Source organism: Tetranychus urticae, chromosome 1, assembly GCF_039701765.1.
Source record: "Tetranychus urticae isolate SD_2017Ah chromosome 1, NJAU_TeUrti_SD_1.0, whole genome shotgun sequence".
Lineage (NCBI taxonomy): Eukaryota > Metazoa > Arthropoda > Arachnida > Trombidiformes > Tetranychidae > Tetranychus > Tetranychus urticae.
This window is the reverse complement of record NC_142958.1, coordinates 1810887-1833310: the sequence shown is the minus strand read 5'-3', so window position 1 is coordinate 1833310 and position 22424 is coordinate 1810887. Positions and strand designations below refer to the sequence as shown.

Sequence of the window (22424 nt, the reverse complement as noted above, 5' to 3'; positions counted from 1 at the left end):
TGGACTACAATCTTGTCCAAATGAAGTAAACAGGGAAAACTTGGAATGAATAAATAGATCAATCCAAATGTATATTTACTTTGTAGCCATTTTCACATCTTTACTAACCTCTAAATTACTCTCTATTTTCCTCATCAACATCATCATCCTTTCAGTTTGATTTTCCTGCTCAACAATAATAGTATTACAAATGAACAATCAGACAAAATTGACCAACTTTCATTTTACTATTTTTTGTTTCTTCTTCTTCCTCTTCTTCTCAATCCTTTTCATCTTCCTTTCATCTTCTTCTTCCCTTTCACTTTGCCTTTGACCTAATTTTGGATTATCTTTCCATCACATAAAACTGTAACATCAATCAAGCTTTCCTCTTCATCACCCCTAAGGAACCTTATCATTACGCAAAAATGCAATGTTAATGACAGAAGAAAGGATGAAAACAGAAAAGAACCAGAATTTTAACCCTTTTTTCTTCAGATCATTGTTTCATTCATCAAACAAAAGAAACTTTAATTTCAACCTTTTCTCATGTTATCCTTTTGTTAATAACTTTTGATTCATTGTTTTTCATTATCAACTCACTTTGATTCCAATGAAGCAAAAACCATTTACTTGATTCGCTTCTCAAGATTATCTTTAACTTTCCCAATGATTAACTTAAACAATTGATCCATTTGATTACATCAATTAATAAAGATTGGTGAACTCGTATTTATCTGGTGAAACCCAAAGAACCCAAAATTTACCAAATTTAAGTGTTTCCTTCAAAAGTGTAAAGTCTTTTGTTCAATCGTTACTTTCAATTAATCATAATCAGAAGAAGAAATGAAGAAAATGTTCAACTTTAACCTGAACTGATTTATGTATTATTTACCCTTAATTGCATTGAAATAACGCCATTTGAAGACGAGATTGAAATTGAAAGTTCAACTGGGAGTTAAAGAGAAAATGAGAAAATGGAAAATAATCTTTTCAAATGAACACTGAACACAATGTTGTACAGATAATCATGATAGTTATTGTTGTTTTTGGCCTTTTCACTCCTCATTTCAACATCAACTGAGGTACTCTTTATATTTGGAGTCAATTTTTCACTCAAAACAATTGACTTTTATCCTTTCCAGTCTTCATCATCATCATTATCATCGTCATTTTTTCCTCATATTAACTCTCTTTAACCATTGACTTGGTGAAGGGAAAAAAAGGTAAAGATGAAAAGAAATGGAAGAAGAAAAAAAAAGAAATTTGGAAATTTTCTTCTCATGAACACAATGAGATATGATTGTTATTTCATTTTCATCTTTTCTTTATTTTCCTCTTCATCCTCAATTGGTTCCATCGATTTGTACTTTAACTAATAATCTGACTCGTGAACGACTTGAATCTTTTCACACTTTCAAAGCGATTCAAGAATAGATTTTTGAGTCGAAAAATGAAACACAAATCAGATTCTTCAACTGTTACTGTTGAGTTAAATCAAGAAATCTTAGAATTTTTTTTTCCATTTTGTGGAATTGGCGAAATTTACTTTCAAAGGTGAACTATTATTGAGGGTTAATTACTAAATGTTCATTTAGCCTCGCACTTAGTGCAATTGATTCAATAAAAGAGTTGATTCAAGTTGCAATTATCATTGCCTTCCAGTCAAATCGTTTACTTTTTTCAAATGAAATACATTTTATGCAAAATTATCAAAAAAATGGCTTTTCTGTTGAAGGAAAATGTTCACCATTGTAAATGCTTCACTCATTATCTCAAACAAATTAACCTTTAAGCGATTCATTATTTGAGGGAAAGAAAAGGATTTAATATTTTCCAGGGAAAATGTTGAGCTTTTGTTTGATTGAAATGAGGGATTTAAAGACAGGATTGACAGTCAAAATTGGTAATTTAATGTTATATTAAAGGTAAACAAGCAAAAACCAAAAAAAAGGATTAAAATTTGTCCCATTTTTGAATATAAAAACAAAGCAAAACAACTTTTCTGTTGTCTCTTGTTTTGAGCTTACGACTTGAACACTGTTTTTTGATCATTATTATTGTCTGTAATCATTAAGCTCACGACTAAATTGTTTTGTTTTTTTTCAATCATTTCAATTAACAAGCTTTAATTGATTTGTATTAGTTACTTATATCAACAGAATAATAAAGCAATCTTTTGTTTTAACAAAAATTATGATTAAACAATTGAACATTACTTTCTCCTCTTTTTTTTGATTCAATTTGTTACTTGGTCAAGTTTAATTGAAACAATTGTCATTAAAGAAAGGCTTGCAGTTTGGAGGAAAGAAATCAAATTGAAATAAATTTGTTCAAGTAACAATTGAATATTACATGGGAAATTAAATGTTACTTGTCTTGTTACTTATCAATCATAATTATTGTAGTTTTCAGGTGAAGTTGAAGGAAGCAACAAATTTTTAAACACTAATTCACTTCACATTATTGTCTTCATCATGATTATCTCTGTTGATTAGTATTATTGGTAATCAGGCTTGAATCATGTTGACGATGAGACCAATGATGGGCAACGACGGTGGATCAATGGGTCAGTGATGATGATGTTTACATGATGATTGAGGCTTAATCCAGGGTTAATTGTATCAATTAAACTATTTACATTTACTTTTTGTACAAGTCGAGACTTGGGTTAAACATGCTTCTCTGGGTTTGACTTGGATTTGAACAAAAATAACCTCTAAAGTAAATCATCTTTTAAATCTAATTACAAATACTCTACACAATTGATTAAGCCTGATTGTTAATTGTTGATTTGATCCACATATTGACCCAACAATTAGTTAATGGTTTAACCAAATAAAATAGTTTCTCCTGAAATCTTTAAATCTTTGCATTTTCCATTTTTTCCAGTTTTGCATTTTTCCTCCTTTTTGTTTGGTGGTTCCTATTGTAATAGCATGTGAATCTGTATTCAACTTTTGGTCTCAATTTTGACAGATTATGAATCTTCAGAGAGTCACGTAATATTCACCATTCATGGTGATGATGATAACTGTTGGTGATCATTTTTTAAGTATGAATTTTTGTCTCTCACCCAATCTGGTTTTGCTTGTTTGCTTTATTTTGAATGTGCGTTTACAGAGGCAATTTAGCTTCCTTTTTTTTGTTGAATCTTGCTTCATGAAAATTCTGATGGAAGAGGAAATCTTTTTTCTTTGACCAGAATAAATTGTAAACTACTATTAGTCTAATAGTTGTTAAGATGGTGGTGATAGTATTGTATAATAGATTACAATAAATTTACAGCGAAAATGAACTGAAAAGATGAGAGAATTCATTTGAATTCATCTTTTTCCATCTTTCATAATGAATTTTCATCTTTTGTACTTTTGTTTGTTATCATCTCATTACCATTAGTGATGATATTTATATTGAGTTGAAGAGAAAAGACAAAAAAAACAAAAAGCAAAACCAACTTTGGATAGGATTATTATCTTTCTCATTATGCTTATTACTACAAGCTGAGCCCTCGATCATGGCTGATCGTAAATTTCTTTTCACTGAATACAATAGATTCAATCCAAATTTAAAGACTCGAACTGTTGATTAAAAATCATTGTCAATGAGAAAAACTAAAGAATTTTCGTTGATTTTGAGAGTTGTACAGTTGGAGCACCAGATATTTAACTTACTCTTTGCTCGAAAGACAGTTTAACATATACTCCTAACCCAACAATAAACCATCAATCTGAATACAAAAAAAGTTTTTCCCCCAAAGTCAATAATAAAAGATACGGATTCTGCATTTTTTCCCCCACCCTGTTTAAACGCTGATTTCTCAGTAACCTGAATTCCGAGAAAGCTCTGACTATTTTTCGTAATTGAAGTTCAATCAGGGCTATCATTCTATGTGAAAATTTCCTTTAGAATCCGTTTAGTTTGGGCACAATCTTCCCGCAAAAATTTCATAGTTTGACTTTATATATTGTATAGATTGTTGTTGGTGGTTGATGATGATGATGATGATGATGATTTGGTGTCGCTGGGTTTTGTTGTTGGTAAGAGTTGAATGTCAAATGTTTTAATATGGAGGTTGAATGGGTGTAAATCTTGGCACTGATATGAATGAGGTTGCCGATGATGTACTATTTGCACTATTTGGTGGTCCATTTGTTTTAACTATTATTGCACCTCCATTGGGTAAAGTGAATTGACCCAAACCGGTGGTTGTTGTGGTTGTGGTTGTGGTTGAGGAAGAGTTTGATCGGGTTCGCACTTGGTAAGCAAATAAACAGGCAAAGGCGAGGACACATCCTAATACCATGGTAAGAATCCAAAAGGTTTTACCTTCCAGGTTAAACAGTGAGTGTTCTGGGAGGACGAAAAAAGTTGCCACATTGGAAACCACGAAGAGCACTATTATGATTGAATAGATGATCAGAAAATAGGCTTTCTGATGGTGAGCACCACAATAACCGATTAGGGTAAAGAAGATCATCACAATTGATATTGCTGCGGTTGTTTTACCTCGATAACCACCGGGGAATCGTTCTTCAGGATAAGACATACCAAAAAGGACAACAAATATCCCTAACATTATACCAAAGGCATTACATGCCATTAAAGTATATTTTGTACAGCAAAATATTTTACTCTTTTCGGCCATCCTTTTTGATTGTTGTTTGCTTGGTTCACTTGCCAATTTTTTATATTGTTACAATCCACTGTCAATTGGTTCATTAACTGGTCTGGCTTTGTTTTTTGAGCTAATATTTCCAAAGGCTCTGAAGGGTTTAATTAAAGTAACCATCCAATTTACTTGCTCACTATTAGGTTTAACACACATTTGGAGAGTTGGCTAGGTTTTGTTGTTGTCAGCAGCAATATACTGAACCACAAAACAACTTTCCAAATTTTATTTGTTTCGATATTTTCACCAAATTTTCACCTCCAACTCCAGATAAAATCACATTTTTTGCAACTAAGGATTCACAATTTAGAGAAGAAAACACTCAATAAATTGATTCTTTCATCCCGATGGAAACTAAAACTGGCTTTCCACGGCAGTAACATTGTTTAATAGTTGCTGTTTGCTTGTTTTCCTGGTAATGGTGTATTTGGTTGATGGTTGCTGACGGATTAAAGTTTAACTGTCAATAAAATAATAAGCAATGGTATAAGTTGGCTATTTAGATTCTCCTATTAGATAATATTATCTGTTATGAGTTTCACTTTGAAAAAAAGAGTTTCGTGTGAGATCAAATCCAACAGACAATCGCAATGGATGAGGGAAACAGCAATATTTAGTCAATACCAGCGCTCCTTTAACCATTTAGTAGTGTCATCTATTAACATTATTTAGTGTCAACAAATTGTAAAATCAATATATTGACAGAAAAAGTATTGTTAGTTTTGATTGCAATCCATTTGTAGCCATGATCAAAATGAGGTCCACTATAGTTGTTGTCCATCCTGGTAGCTCTTCCATCGGCAAAAATCGTTAAATCCTGTCTTGGAGTGGAGTATAGATTAAGAGCAATCAATTAGAGGAAAAACTTGGATTAACTGGTAAACTAACAGCCATTAGTCTCAATAAATTTCCTTCAAAATTTAATTTCCAGTCATCTTTGTTGGATTAAAGTGTATTGATAGTTTGTTAATGGATGATGGTAATCCTGATTGCTTGGGTTAAGTTCATCCAATTTCAAGTTGCCAATTGTTTTTTATGAGACGGGATTTTGTCCACCTATCCATTAAATTGATGATAATGGGAATTAGTTGATGGTCTTTAATGCTAATGATGATAATAATGGTGATGGACGAATGTATTGATGACAGTTGAATAAAGGTTGATAGACTTAACGGAAACAAAAGTCTTGTCTCCATACCTAATCCTAAATTAACTTCCTAGGTAAAAGAACTTTCCAACCAATCATGAACAATGGCAATGACCTGATCATTATTCTGATTCAATAAAATCTCATAGATTATAATAAAGATAATACAAATAATACAAAACAAAACAAATTATCGATTATTTTGAAATTCGTTTTCAAGCTACAACAACAGATGGCAGGGACTGCATCAAAATAATCGGATCACAAATATTTTGCCGTTAATTTCAACTCTAACAGATGGCATTGCAATACATTTGCGAGATAAAATGATGCAATATTTTGCTTTAATAAAAATATTTCCTCATTTGTTTGAATAAAATATTTTCATCTTTTGTTGCAAAAATCAACTTTTTTTTGCTTTTAATGAGGCTAATTGAGCATTTGCTTGAAATTTTTATGCATTTTTAATTAGTGATTTAATCCTGTTCGCAGAATCAAAATTAATGGTCAAATATTTAATATTCAGAATCAAAAAATTGCAGTGGAAGTTTTTCTCGTCTGTTTCTTTACGTAGTGTCAGCTAATGTTGATGGTGATGGATATCCTTGATTTACTTACTTGATTAAAGTCATCATCTTGCAGAATATAAAATGCATCAGATTCTGATGGAGATGAAGAACCAGATGATGTAGATGACGAATTCAGAGGAAAAGTTACATTAGCCCTTGGACCTGCAGCAAAAATCGGTGATGTAAGTTTACTGTTCAGCTCTTGAATGAAATTTTATGCTTATAATTTCTTGATATTTTACAGCAATTTGGTGCCATAGTTGACGATGAAGAAATGTTTCAATTAGATGAAGCAATATTGGTCTTGTGTCCAGTTTCATCTTTTGCTTTAAAAAAGGTTTTGATATTGCAACAAAAATGTTTACCTTGAATGTAAATTGTGAAAAGGTTAAAAAGAGTGTAAAAGGTTGTTGCTTTCTCAAGAAAGGTCCAGTGTAATTCATAGTTAAGGTTGCCACATGGCTCCTTTAAGATCACAGTAGTAACTTTTATCTTTCTTTCTTTCTCTTCTTTCTTTCTTTAGACGGGCAGACGGAAGTTGGTCTGCAAGCCTCTCTTTTACCTGAAACCTTTCTTTACCGAGAAAAACCAAACCTTTAAGACGGAAAGTTAATTATGGCTTCAATGGCGAGCACAAGTTAAGCGAGACGTTCAAGATGGAACAGACTCTTGGAGCATCTTAGTAGAGCAGATGTTTGTGTCCACTTTTTCTTTAGGCTTCTCAAAGTGAATGAGTAAGTGACCCACAGGTCCACTTTTTCCCGCCAAAAAAGCATGTCAAATGTCAAGACAAGTTAAAAATGATGGTACAGACGTTAGTAATATTACTTGTACTACATCTTTCAAAACGTTTCACCTTTCATTGCTGGCAAATATTTCAACTCCACCTTTAACCAGATCAAGGTGATTTTACTAAATTTACCTAAAGACAGACGACCAAATCAAATAATTTACTTGCAAATATGCAAACCGCTTGGAGCCAGAAAATGGGGCTGAATCTTCATTATCCATTGAAACTGGATCAATCATTGGGATACATCTTTTACTTAGATTATTGTAATTAGATGATTTTCAAATTGATTTCAATAAGGATTGTTATGGCTTTAATGGTAATGGATACGTGTTTGAAAGCCACAATGGACGGAAATTGATTTACTCCAACGAATACCTAGAGGAAATATAATTACAACGAATAATATTTATTATCATTATTAATGGTGATATTATAACAAAAGACAAATGGCTAATTGAATGTCATTAGCTAACAATCTTGTGACGATGATAATATACAATTGTGAAGATTACTCGATGCGAAACAATATTATCTTGGTTGCAAAAAGTAAATTTAATCTTGATTGTCGGTGTAGATAGACAGATACTTCAGTATCATAATCATTATTTAAATTAACCAATTTCATAATGTCATTCATTTCCGTTTACATAGGGATAGTTTGATGCGGAATCGTTACTAACCAGATTGCGCTACGATTTGTTTACTATTGGAGCGAAACTGGTAACATCCGATTTTTTTAAGACGAGAGATAATGAACGGAAATGTATAAATAAGTAACGAAGCCAAATGATGATGCTGATGATGAGAATGATGAGAAGAAAGTAACGTAGAAAGTACAACATCCTGTCGGTAATCAACCTCATATTGGCCAGTTTTACCTTTCTTTTTAGGTCATTAACTGTCTGCAAGGTTAGACTCTTCTCATTAGCAGCTAAGAGACACTTGGACTGAGTGGGAGGAAAATGAAGATGATTTGTTGACCCTTTGGCCATTTTAAGAGACACCTTAATGTTTGTTTAAACCTTGTTGCTTGTCACCGTCGATGTACCTATTTTAATTGTCCCAGAACATGTTAATGTCGCAAATAAAGGCTCCAACTCTTTCCTCTTTTTGTCCGCTTTTTGTCCACTTTTTGTCCACTTCTTGTTCCCTTACTTGTAATAATTGACACGATTTGCTATGGTTTTTTGTTGGTCTTGTTGATGAGCCCATTAACATTGTTGTTAATAGGAAAACATTAACGGTTGCTTAACATAATTCACAATTTATAATTAACTAACATCTACATTTACATTAACGCTTTGTTTTGTCTATCACTTGTTTCTCATTGGTTTGTGCTATTGAGCGGGCAAGACAAAATTTTGAATATCCCAAGCAACGGTTTCTCATTACCGTTTTTGTTTATTGTTTATTCAATTTGATTAAATTATCTTTTCTATCTAATTATGGTTGACTAAATTTTCTCAAATTCACCTTTATTTTGTCTCATTATTTTATCCATTAATTTAATTAAACGCAACTCGGTTCAAGATCAAGATCAACAAAGGAATCAGTCAAGCTTTAGTTGCCAACATTGAAAAGCATAAGTAACGTTCATTTTTTATTCTTGTGAGATTATGTTTATAATATTATTCAAACTTATTGTTTATGATCATCAGACTGTGATTAACATTGCGTGATTATTTGCAAAACTTATGCTTCAAATAAAGCGTAATAATCGTTTGAATAAATAAATATGAATATGATAAATATGTTACATCAATAGTAATGACGTGAGAAACAAAAAATCATAAAGCTCAACTTTAACCCAAAGGGCGACCTGTTAATAGAGTCCGCATCTTTGAAGCTTAATTGCAATATCATTGAATTATTTAATCTAATTTTTTTAAGAAAATTAGAATTGATACAAGTCTAAAAATTAATATTTTTCATTTGATGCATGAAAATATTCCTTCTCTACTGAATAATCTGAGTTCTTGAGTCCGGAGTTTTGTGATTAAAATGCTGTATTATTTGTCTCTCTACAACATCCCAAACTTGCTGAAATTTCCAAGTCTTCAGGAGGAATCCATTAACAGGTCGCCCTTTATCTTGTTTTGTATTGAACCTTTTCCCATTCATTGAGATATAGTCCATAATCCCATCATCTTTGGCCATTATAATGAACAATTAAGTGCCATGAATTAATGGAGTTAATGTTGAACATGCAAAAAAGATAGTTTTTTGAAGTGAAACATAAATTACATAAATCACTGTCAGTTGAATGGAGTAATTTTTACCTTTGTATTGACCTTTAATATATTTTGTGCTGATTTTGTGTGAATATTCCCTCACAATTTGCTGATTTTTTAGGCTAAGAATAATTTGAATTTTCTGTTCATCGATTAACTACTTTTTATGAAGTGTGTCTATTTAAGTTAATTTTTTTCTTTTCTCCTTTTCTTTTTCTCTTCTTTTCATGGTTCACTGAGTTATTTGTGTTTGAGATAAGAGTTTCTTTTTGAGGCCCTTCAATGGTCATCTCATTGCCCATTCCTATCAACTATCCATGTATACAGAAGCTCTCACTTGCTTGTTGATCATGTTATGTTAGCTTGAAGCTACTGGCTGATGTTACCTGCTGTGAAGCCAAATTGCTCACACCTCAGGCCAAGAAAATAAACTCGAGGCTCTTTTGTAAATTAATGCAATGCTTTCTTTTTGTTACAATCAATGTAATAAGAGAAGATGATGATTAGTATAACAGTCAACTACCGTTTGGATGATATTTGGATCATCATTGCCACCATCATCATACCATTGCCTCTGAGGTAAATACTGCGAACCATTATTACCATTACAAATGAGCGAAAGAGTGAAAAAAGACAATTGAATTCAATTACATTGCGATTGAATCGAGGTAAGGTCAAGACAAAAGGGTAACAATGAAATAGGAAATAAATCATTTTGGAATGAAAAGTAAAATGATTTACAACAAAGAAAAACTAATCAAATGGAATCATTAATTCATGAAATAATTATCAACCCTAACATGGTCAACAATGGGTCAAGAAATTTGTATGATGATCATTTATTAATCATGTCCAACTTTGATTTGCTTTATTACAGCTCAAGGTGATTATAAATGGATACCAACAATATGGCTGACGGACACTGGAGTTAATTGTAGACATAAAGATAACTGTAAACCATCATTATGGACATTAATTGGACAAGAAAACTGTTTATCTATGTTTGGTCCTTTACTCTGTCAAAGGTTATAAGGACAAAAAAACTAGCCAATTAATTATTCCGTTGATTTGTCTCGTGGCTTCAATCTTGCAAGAGATATGTTAATCAATGTCTTCAATCAGAGGAGAAGTGGAAATAATCGGAAATGCTGTTAATTTGAATTTTGCTGCTTTCCACATGAGATGATACCATTTAACACCATGTTACCTTAAAACATGTAACAAATAACTTTGCCTGGCACGTTCAACGAACCATTTGATTCGCGCGTCTCAATCTTGTTCCTCTTAATCATCGTCTTCTTCCTCTTCCCCTTTACCTGATTTCATCCCTTTCACTTATAATTCATTATAACAAATTGTTGACCCACTCGAGTGTAACATGTGATGAACGTAATAATCGGTCAACAGATTGTCTTCCTCTTGCATGTTGATGGATAAACAAAATTTTGCCGCCAAAACAGTCAGCTCACTATCAACAACAACATTAGCTTGAAGGAAGCTCATCTCAAATAACTGGTGAAAGTGATTAGCAAATGTTTATTTAAATGTGATATTTTCAATGCAACTCAACCTAAATTGTATAACCTCGAAGTAAGTTAAAATTAATCAATTATATAACTTATTCATACTCAAAATACGGAATCAAGTCTGGACTTATGCGCCTGTTTTGTTTGCGGTCATTAGCCATTGAACCTAGAAAATGTATTCCTATCGGGTCAAAAGCCTCGGATGAATAGCTGTAACCTGCCAAGTTATAACCTCAATCAAGTTTAATCAAGTACAGTCAAGTTCAATGTACTTGTATGCACAGACATTCAAATATTTAACCTTTGAAATGTCAAGCTGAATGAAAGGTAACACCCAAAAGGAGATATTCATTCAACAACTGTACCTCGATTCATTGGATCATGTTGATTCATGGAAGCTGTTAAATCAATTGAAGTAACGTTATTGAAAAACAAACAATTTCTTGATGGTTAAATTGAAATTATAATCAACAGATAGTGAGACTGGTTTGAAGACAGTTGAGTTTCATTTTCTGAAACGCAATTTCAGTTGTTGCTTGCGTATTTTGATGAGTAACTTGAGTGTCTGTCTCTCCTCTCTTTCTTAATGTTTATGTGTGTTGGGTAAAAAAAGCGCCAAAAGTAAAGGTGTGACGGTAAGTGAAACCTTTTAAGACATTTGCTTGAGAAAATGTTGAGTTAAGATGATACAGAAGAAGGTTAAGAAAATGTTAACATGTAAAGGTAAAGACTACTGTTTGGGTCCTTCAGGGTCAAAGTTAAACTTATTTTTCGAACGTCTGTTTCCTTCTTTTTCCCGCCATTTCTTATTTTTGTAAACCTTTTCCATCCATTCTTACCTTATTTTTGTTTCGTTTTTTCAATTTACCTTTTTTATGTTCAATTTCAGCTTGAAATACTTTTCAACCTTTTGCTTACATTGATGGTTTGTTGTTGTTGTAGCCTCAAGCTTAAATAATTGCTAAAATATCTTGTTACCATTTGCTTTAATTAGGTTCCTCTTTTGACTTTCACTGTTGACGAAATGTTTCCAATTGTAATTATCATTGTGTTGCTCCTGTTATCAACTATTGAATTAATTAACCTTATTTTACCTCTTTCTTGGTGGTAAAAAATGTTGATTTATCTAGTTCACTGTATTCAAGGTAATTCTTTGCTTCATTATAACAATAGGAAAGTTTAATTTATATTATTACTTTTTTTCAGGTGCATTTGAAGCAAAAATTGATTCCATTGGCTGTCGACTATTTAATTTAGAGCAACCCAGCAATTAGTTGATTACAAGTGAAACAAATTAACTAATAAATGATAAATACTAAGCATTGGCAACTGTTTTCCTGAAGCACATAAAAATGGCACATTTATTGAATAAGCACTCTTTCCAGTAATCATTTCAAACCTAATCAGGATGAATGCTCATAATTAGATTCTTTCAACTATTCGAGTCTCTGAATTTTCAATGTCTCTTAAAAATTGGCAAGCATATAGTCAATAGTCAATACGACAGGTTGATTGGTCAACGACTAGCAATATTTGTGATTTTTGTCTGGAATCCAGTTTTGTAAATTGTCGATATTGTCTGTTGGCATACATTCGCATATGATACAAATTGGTTGGACCTGATGGCTAATGAGGACAATTTAACCTTTCGTGGTGAATTATCAGCTTCACTAATCACCCGAGAATGAGCAAATTGTAGAGCAACTAGAGAGTGAAGTGAAAAAATGTGACCATCAGAGCAAATCCAATGGTTTCCATCCTTTAACCATCACTGGATTTTTTGATGGCTATTATGTTTTTATTTCATAAAAATGGTGATGAAGATGATGATGGACTCATCATCGATGGTTATGCTATTTGGAGGGCGTACAAAGCCTATGGAAGTCAATGAAGGGCAAACACACAAAGTAACGATTGAACTGGATGGTTGAACAGACTACGGGTTGTATTATTAAAGTCAAAGATGAGAGATGATTACTTGTGATTATTGAAAGTAAATTATTTCACCAATAAAGTGGGAATACCTTTGTAACTGTATTGAACATGATGGTTTCCCTGATTATTATCATCTTTCCTTTTGACCATCACCATCATCTGGATTTGCTTGATTACCTTTTAAACAGCCCTGTACCATATAAAAGTAGACCCATAAACAAGAAAGGTAATCGGATCATGAAAACTCATCACTAGTAATCAACATTACCAATCATCTGTCTCTTGTCCATTATTATCTTTCCTTCATTACCTTACTCAAATTGATGGAGACGGGTCAAAGCCAGGTTCTTTACAGTTTCACTTTTGATTGTTACCTTTGATAAACAACAATAATAAACAGTGTTATTGTCCAAAAGGTGGCAAGGTGTTAAAAGGTGAACCCTCAATTGGTCAATTACATTTTTGTTTGCTGACCAAGGAGTGACGCTTATTATTGTGGTTTATTTGATTGTTGACCATTTCCAGTCTCTACTTTTTTGTTACCCTTTTTTTTGCATTTTGATAAAGTGTTTTGATAACATTTGATTTTTATATTTCATATGATCAATCAATCAATTAGACTTGCAATTTTTTGTTTCATTTACTTTCAGAGTTGAAAATGTAAATGTAAAAAGGGTTTGCACGTTAAGTTGTCATTACGAGGGAATTGTTGAAAGGAAATGTACAATTGATTTGATGGTAATGAAGATAGGGAAGCAATTTGATCGGTTTTTAATAATCTGGTTTCTGGTATCATCATGGATAGAGGAACCATTTTACGGGTGAAAATAGGAAAAGAAACAGGAAAATGATATTAGATGTAAATTAACATTGGTTTTTGGCTATGAAAGAGACAAGCTGAGAGGTTGATTGGAATAGATTTATGATTTGATTGTAGTTGATGTTTTGCTTCATGTTTTCAAGTTGATAGCTATAAATGTCAACATTGACAGATGAAATGAGGTTATTGTTGATAAATTTCATCTCTCATTTGTAAATGTGTTAATTGTTGGAAATACTCAGCTCAACTGATAGCTTCAGCTCAATACTCAAAGTAACCATGTTAATATTAAATCTCGTATCAATAACTGGCTTAATGTAAATGGCTGCATTACTGTTTGTTTTGATAATTGTAATTAGATGATGAAAGATGAAAGATTGGGTCTTATACTTGGATAAATGTCATCATTTTTTAACCTAATTTTGGCATCAAGTCTAAGCTGTTTCAATTGATTAACAGATGAAGATTGATTATTTTGATGGTTACATTGATAATTTACAATCGCTTTGGATTGGATATCAACTCGGAAATATCTCAAGATGGTCTTGAATTCATCTGTTGGAATATGATGAAAGAGTTAATGATCAATTGGAATCCATTATCTTTGAGTATTTCATTGTTCCAAACACCAATCTTTACATGGTAAGTGCTGTCGACTTGAGGAATGACTTTACTTCAGGAATCACAATTTTCCCAAGAATTGTCCTGGAACCAAACGATAATCCAGAAATTGTGCTTTGAACGAAACAATAGAAATGAAAATTGTTAATCTTTAAGGTTTAGATTTAGTAATTTATCTTGATTAATCAACAAGTAGACTCTTAACTCAATCTGTTTTTACCTTGACTTCAATTGATAACCATAACAGCCACAACAGCTTCTGTCTAATCATTAATCAAATGATTTTGCTAGTTTCAACTGACACTGGCTATTGATTTATGATTCTTGAAATGGTTTCACATCTAATATTGGAAATAATTACAATAACTTTTCCCTTGTATGACAATGTAATGTTTAACAAAATAGCAATATATTTGGATTGATTTAGCGATGATGAGCAACAATCTTGTAAGATTTATGTTCATCAGTTTACAATGAAAATGCAATTACAGTGAAAAAAAAGATTCGCAAGAAATACAAAAATGAGTAAAATTTACTCGAAATTTAATATTCATTGGTTTTTTTTGGCAAAATGTTCAAAAATGAGTTCGCACAAAACTGAACTTAAAGAAACATTTTAACTCTAATTATATTATGATAATCAACCAATGATAAAACCTAATGAATACAGTTTTGATTGATATTTCATAAAATCACAATCATTTGATACATCAAATTAAACTTGTGATTGATGAATAACATTACGATATTTAACACGCAAGTAACCAAACTGAATTTACATATCTTAAAATTTGGTTTTCTCGTTCTCTGGCTTGTCAGTCTGGTAATGCTACAAGATAATCAATCTTATTGACAAAGAACCATTTAATATGACAACAACATTGAAGATGATGTTGATGATGATGACAACTGTGAGAAGTCTTGAAGACAATTTTCTTGAAAATGTTAATCATTTAGATGATGTTGAATGTAAAGAAACAGGCTGAACATTATAGTTGCAGTGACTGTCAGTTGTTTCAATGGTTACAATGTTGCCATGTAATTGACTCCAATTGATTGCAGTTGTGAGTTGACTGAAGGCCTTTTACAATGGATATTTCAATTGGTCAATTAATTGGCCAACACATCGTAAAGTCAATCAAGATTTTCAGTTGATTAAGTTTTCTTTGCCTTTAACTTCAACTTGGGCCTTTCAGTTTGACTTGATCCTTTGTCCGTTCAATGCATCAAAATGGTTAAAGCAAGCAAGAAAATTGTTTCAACCAAAGTTTACTTTGATCATGATTAGTTGAAAATTGGGAGAGTTAATTGGCTTGATCTTGACTTCAATTTGATTTTAACTTAAGATATTAGTTTTGTCTGTTAGTCTCTTCTCTGGGTAATTTTTTTGCTCCAAAAAAACGAAGAACAGCAAAAACTGGAATCTCTCGTAATAGCCTCGAGGTAGAAAGCATACAAGTTGTATTTATAATGAAGAAAGAAGCTGGATGATCGTCTTCAAAGATGATGATGATAATGATGATGATGAAGATGAAGGCAGCAAAATGCGTCTCTGAGTGTTTTATCCACCTTATTTTTGCACCTTAACCTCTCAACACTTGGACTAATGTTCATTTTGGAGTAATTTTTTTTTAAAAAATGATCGACATAACACGAACGGAAGATGAAGCAGAAGATAAAGTTGAAAAAAGGAGGAGAAGACAAGATAAGATGATTTTGAAGAAGATGAGTCTTAAAGGTTGAGATCTTTGCGTTCCTTTTTTTTATTTTGCTTCAAGGTAAAGATGATTATTTTTCCTACAAAATGATGATAATGTTGATGATGAGGAGGAAAACGTTTGCGATGTAAATATATTTCACTATGATGGGTCACCATTCCTAAGTCACTAGGTAAAGTGAAGATGATGCTGATGATTATTATTATTGCATCAGAAGATAGGAGGATGAAATTCTGTATTCTGTGAGAAACAAAGAAATAAGATTAGAGCTTAGAGATTTTGCTATCCATTTATTGTCAGTTAAATGGTGTTTTCAGCTAATTTTCAGACTTTTATTGAGCTAATTGTTTGCTCCAATGAAATATTGACTTACCTAATTAATTGTAGTAATCAATCAAAATTGTATCCATCAGAAAATGATATTAATGTAATCAATAACACATATTGGATTTGAAATGCGAGCGCCGTTGTGCTTTTGAGCTTATGTAATCAGCTGACTTAGAAACGCATTTTCACTTTTACAATTTGTGCCTCTAATGTTATTTCAATTGAATATTAAACCATTTTTTTTAATTGTGAAGTTAATACATAATTTTTTTGTTTAAACATAATAGAGTAATCGTCTTAATCAATATATTCTTGGAACCCAAGTTACTCGTTATTATGGATGTCAGTTTAAGATGAAAGATAAGTGAACAAAAGGTGACAGAATATTGAGGAAAAATTTTCAACATCTTGAGATGATTTTCAAGTGAATTGAACCCGTATTTAGTTTTTGGTAACAATTTGATTAAATAAACTGTCAGCCCGTATAATCACCAAAAAAACCATGAAAATGATGATAACTCTTTACCACATTTACCAAATTTGTATAAGTACATTATAAGATGTGGCTTTGCTGGAGATGAAGATGGTGGTGGTTCAAGTTTCCCTTATCTTTACTTGAATAATAAGGGTCGATTCAAGTGGTCCAACTGTGCTGATGTGTTGACAAAAATGTTAAAGGTAAATGTTAATGTTTTGTTAATAATCAAGAAAGAGTCTCTAAGAAAAAAAAAATGTGAATCAAAATTGATAATTCAACAAATGGTTAGTCAAAATTGAATTGTGAACGATTTTTTTCTCTCTCTTCTATTCTTGATGTTATATTGTTATCATTATTTAATAATAATTTAATTTTTATCAAATAATCTAAATAAAATTTTGCTTTCATCGCATTTTTAGGACAAACTCAAATCGGTGATTATTGCTGAGGAAGTCTATCAACACAATGTTAACAAAGAAGACACTGCTTTTCATTTTTTCAAAGAAATGAGGCATAAAATTGGACTCGAACTTGAGTTAGCTTCTCTAATGTGGTCATCTTAGGATATATGGACTTTAAGGTTTCAGTCAAACACTTGAAAAATATCATCATCTGAAAAAACTTCATCCAAAATATTATCCAGAATCTGTCACTCAGACAAAGTAGTATTTGGATACTACAGACAAAGGACTTCGTTCAGGCTGTTTTGATTACGTTTTATGATGTTGAACATTTCATTTGATTAGTTTATTGTGATTGCTTTGTTGATCTGCTTCTAAAGTGAATTACATCTTGTTTTGTATAAATGTTTTGTATCATTGTTAATGATCAAGCAAAGGTCTCTGAGAAAAAAGGTGAATCAAAATTGAAAATTCAACAAATGGTTAACCAAAATTGAATTGTGTACGATTTTTCTTTTCCTTTCTATTCTTGATGTTATATTGTTATCATTATTTAATAATAATTTAATTTTTATCAAATAATCTGCATATTTTTAGGACACATTCAAATTACGCTGGCAACAAAATAAAGGCAACTACTCAAAGCAAATTGGATTACAGTTTGGATTGTACTTTGCTTAGGATCTAAAGATGGACTAACTGATTTGACTACTAACCCTTTCTTATGATTTGGTTCAAGCTGATTGTTAATTTGATTTTGACCAACTAATATCTGATTGAGTTTGTCCTAAAAAGATAAAACTATAAAACTAATTTGCTGATGCTCTGTTGGATGGTAATTCTGATGCTTGGTTTAGGTGTTGCTGCTCATTGTTGACCCACTGTATAGGAGCTTAAGCTCATAGCATCTGTTGAGTGGAAACATAAAAGTAATTGACAGAGAAATTAACAAATCACGATGGAATTGGATTAATGAAGTTACTCTTGATGTTACTAATGGTACTATGGATGATCATCTTCAGCTGTAACCATCTATTACAACAAAGACCAAGAGGGTGAACCTTTAATGATTTGGCCTGATATGGTTAACAGTTTGGATCGTTCATCATCTGCTTTTTCCTGTCTTTGTTTTATGCCTTTTTTTACCTCGCCAAGTTAATTGTTAGAGCAATATGCGAATACAACATTTATTCCCATCTTCACTATTCTCATCCTCATCATCTTTCCCTTGTTTCCCTTGTAAATTAAGGTAACTCTGCTTCCTTTAGGGTTCCAGTTAACTAATGAATAACCATAGACTTTGGCTATTTTCTTTTCCTCTCTTCATCGTCGTCATCTTCGTCTCTTCAATCACCATCATCTTCTGTTACATTTTACTTTGACATATTATCATCAAGCATCCTCTTGTTCATCATCTTCACTATCATCATCGCCATCTTCAACATCTCTCATAGTGATTGATCCATTTCCTTTCTCACTGGGCATTAACCACAACATGCATTCACTTTAAATGAACCTTGACCTGGTAATTAACAGATCATTATTCATCAAGTTACTTTAATAATAGTCTTAACTGTTGTTAATCAGTCATCTTATCCTTACATTACTTGTTACCTTAGCTCACATCAATCACAATTATGTATTTGTTTAATCATAGGTATAAGGTTAATGGCCGTTAGGAATCAAAATGAGACAATTTGTAAGTTTTTGTGTTTGTATCATAATTTTTAAGATGAAAATATTTAATTTTTAATTGCATTTTGCTTTTTTGTAAAATACATTTTTGACTGGTTTAAGGTTAAAGATGAGAAATTAAGGATAAACACAAAGTTGTAATTAGTAAACTCGGCTTCCTTAGTCTCATCTTTCTTCACCTTGGCACCTTTAGGACAATTCGTAAACAGAAAATTGCATAGATCAAGAAGAATTGACTTCTTGCCAAAAAATAGTGTAACTTTTTACAGTAAACAACAAAAAAAGGATGAAAGGATGTGATTGATTCTTTGTGACTTTTGTTTCGTTTTTCTCACAGAAAAGGAAAAAAACAAAAGGAAATAAAACAGTAACCTGTATATTTATCCATTTAATATAAAGGTAAGAAACGCAGAGTCCCAAAAATTGAAGCATTAATAACCCAGTGAAGGTCTTCCGTTGAAAGTAAGAGATGAAACGGTCAACTGGTCACAATCTTATCTGTCTTCATTATTTTTTTGAAGCTTCGTCATCACAGTATGTCTATTTTTTGTAACCCATAATGATTACAATAAACTATCTGGAGGTGAGAAAGTGAAAGGGAGGGAGGAAGAGGAGGAGGCCAAGGATCAGCAATATGTATTTGATGATGATGATGATGAGAAACCAGGTAAGTGAGACAGAAAACAAGAAACCTTTGCTTTTTAATAACCGGTTTCTCTTTCCTTTTCCTCACTTTCTCACAATCACTGAGTTAAGTAAATCTCCATTTTTTAGTGCTTCTTGGACCCAATTTATGTTTCATTTTTTTCTCTGTCTTTATTTCCTTCTTTAACTTCACATTTCATGCGTAACGATTTTCAGGTCACTAAGAACACGATATGTATCTTTCTGTTTGTCTCTCCATTGACATGGAACCAAGGAGATGAAAATAGGGAGATGGAATAGAATCTCAGTTGAATAAAGGAATCAAATGGATAAGAATGCATCCATTATTGTGATGAGTAACAGGGTAATTTGATGATTACCAAGCTGATGAAATGTTTATTTTGAATGATGCCAATAATTTGCTTATAATCATCACGTCTTGAGATCCATCGATAGATTGAAAATATATCAGCAATATGCAAAAAAATCACCGGCTGTGAGGAAAAAAAACAATGGAAATGAGATGAGAAAGGCAAATTTTGGTTATTTAATTAGTCAATTGTTTCATGTATTTGCATAAACAAATGAACTGATTCTTATGGAGATGATAATTCAATAGATGATTGATTGATGCTTACCTTGTTTACTTTAAGGCAGTTTAATATTGATATACAAAAACAGTATTTACAGAAACCAATTTGCGTATATTTACATTCATATGAACATGGGAAATGGTGATGATGATGGTAATGATGATATGCAAAATTTAATGATCAACTTTACCGAGTTAATTTACTCCAAACAATTATTTGCCAAAATATAAATGCTAAGTAACTTGTAGTAACTGGACCTTAAGGAAAGAAAAGAAAAGGAGAAACATCAAATTAATAATGAGGATTAATGATAAAATAAGGTAATTGTCGCAAATAATTGTTACTTTTTTGATTCAAATGACATTTTAAAATGTTAATTATGATATACTGGTGGTCTTATATGTTACATAGTTTATAAGTTACAATTGGTCTCATAATATTGACCATTTAAGCTAAATCTTGATATAATAACCAAATTTTTCATTGACTTCTCGCGCCAAGTTGGATAACTTGATCAATATACAGTTTGATACAAAAATTGGAAAAAGAGCGGGAATTTTCTTCGACTTGACTCCTTTTTTTGTGTTACTCTCTCCTACCCAAGGGACAAGTCGATATGTGACCTGAGATATAAAAACATAAAACCACCTCTCTCTCTCTATTTTCATAGATATGTTTTCCGGTTTCCCACGGGTCGCTCTTTCGTCTGCTCTTTTTATCTTTCTTTTTGTACTTTTGTCTCTTTCTTTTTCTCTTACTGTATCTACCTTACATAGATTGGTTCTCTATCGATTTGTAGACATATATCACCATAATAACAAGTAAACATGCAGGTTCAAAGGTTCCAGCCAAATAAAGGCGGCTCAAGATGGCAAACATCATGTTCAAATTAACATAACACGAAAGCATAATTAAACAGTTTTATTACAATGACAATTAACCAGATTCAGGTCTATCAATATCTTCAATTCAAAGTATTCTTATTATTCCAAATAATTCATTTACAAACTAATCTTTTCAAATTAACAGTAAAACCTATCAAAAAAACTGATGTCATTTCAAAAGATTGTCATCACTAGACCAATAGACAAACATGTAAAACAAACATTGATATTAATTTCATTATTATAATATGATAATGTTTACAAACAGGCAAAATTGTCAATTCAATAATGCTTTTTATCCTAGTAATCAAACTGACAACTGAAGTTGACCTAAATGTCCAGGTTATTATAAACTTAATGTTGAATGAAAATGAAAATTTACTGACAAATCTAACAACTTACTACTTTTATAATAATAATGGGTGAACATTTGATTTTAGAAGGTTTCATATTTTTCATTATCTAACACTTGATTGATGTTCAATAGTGAATTTTGGACTAAATATTGGACTTTAAATATGTAATAACAAAGTGGTTAACCTTTACTAATCAAAATTGCATTTGAATCGAAGTCTTCTTTATTTCAGAAAAGAAGAGAAAAAAGTAACCTTAAAAAAGAATTGTAATTCAATAAGTATTGAAATGTCATCTTACCTGGTTCAGTTATTAAGTCATTTTCCACCATTTGGTGATGATGATTATGGAGACTGTGGTGATGTTTATGAGTTTTTTGATGATTTTGATGATTATGATGGTTTATATGGTAAAGATTTTGACGATGATGGCTGGCGAGTATTTCATATCGAGAATGAAATAATTCTGTTTCACTAGATAATAGTTTATCTACAAACTCAAGGTCTTCCTTTTCCCTCTCAGCGAGATCACTTTTATCCACAAACAGGGCACGAGCAATTGGATGTTTCCTTTCCTTAATCATGGTGTAACAGTAAAGATGATGTTATAAGTATACAATGTTGTTGATTGTTAAACGGTTAATAAGAGTTCAGTTGAAAGTTAACCTTTCCAATAGTTTAGTTAAACTGAAATGAAGTTGAAAGTTGTCAGTTGTTTAAAACTTGCCAATGTTGACTAGTTACAAGTTAACTCGCAAAAACACGCAGCTGCCATTTTATTTATCAAGCAAATAGCGACTTTCAAGGCGCCACCTTTGGCACTGGAAAAGAGATGAAATAACAAGCAAACAAGCAAAAAAGGTAAATTCAAATTGCAATCTTGAGGCGATGTTGTGATGATGATGTGATGGTTGAGTAAAGATGGATCCAGAACAGCAAATGCATGCTTTTATATTTCCCACTATTCTTTGCTTGTTAAGTCCAGCCATCTATCGAAGGAAAAAAACAACCGAATCTACCTGTTTATTAAATTTATT

At 31.8% G+C, this 22424-nt stretch overlaps 1 protein-coding gene and 3 long non-coding RNA genes across 8 annotated transcripts; 2 read left to right on the top strand and 2 right to left on the bottom strand.

The window, feature by feature from the left end:
- The first annotated feature begins 6159 nt into the window (after positions 1–6159).
- LOC112539526 (uncharacterized) lies at positions 6160–12959 on the top strand. Of its 5 annotated transcripts, none has more exons than XR_016201008.1 (5): positions 6160–6549; positions 6612–6773; positions 6891–9970; positions 10269–12062; positions 12124–12959. It is a non-coding gene; the product is annotated as an uncharacterized LOC112539526 (long non-coding RNA). The 5 variants fall into 5 exon arrangements; XR_016201007.1 differs by having other exon boundaries at positions 6612–9970; positions 10269–10981; positions 11075–12062; XR_016201006.1 differs by having other exon boundaries at positions 6161–6549; positions 6612–9970; positions 10269–11332; positions 11912–12062.
- A 624-nt stretch (positions 12960–13583) lies between these two features.
- On the bottom strand, positions 13584–16522 carry LOC107368374 (uncharacterized). Its single transcript, XR_001570145.3, has 3 exons — positions 16385–16522; positions 14514–16251; positions 13584–14407 (listed from the first exon to the last, which is right to left on the bottom strand). It is a non-coding gene; the product is annotated as an uncharacterized LOC107368374 (long non-coding RNA).
- A 352-nt stretch (positions 16523–16874) lies between these two features.
- On the top strand, positions 16875–18970 carry LOC107368373 (uncharacterized). The gene is made up of 3 exons (XR_001570143.3): positions 16875–17016; positions 17236–17719; positions 17815–18970. It is a non-coding gene; the product is annotated as an uncharacterized LOC107368373 (long non-coding RNA).
- LOC107368372 (uncharacterized) lies at positions 18922–22067 on the bottom strand. Its single transcript, XM_089270254.1, has 3 exons — positions 21689–22067; positions 20196–20407; positions 18922–20051 (listed from the first exon to the last, which is right to left on the bottom strand). The coding sequence occupies exons 1-2, from the start codon at positions 21969–21971 to the stop codon at positions 20337–20339; spliced, it is 354 nt and encodes a 117-aa protein (XP_089126380.1). The 5' UTR covers positions 21972–22067; the 3' UTR covers positions 18922–20051; positions 20196–20336.
- Between the last annotated feature and the right edge of the window lie 357 nt (positions 22068–22424).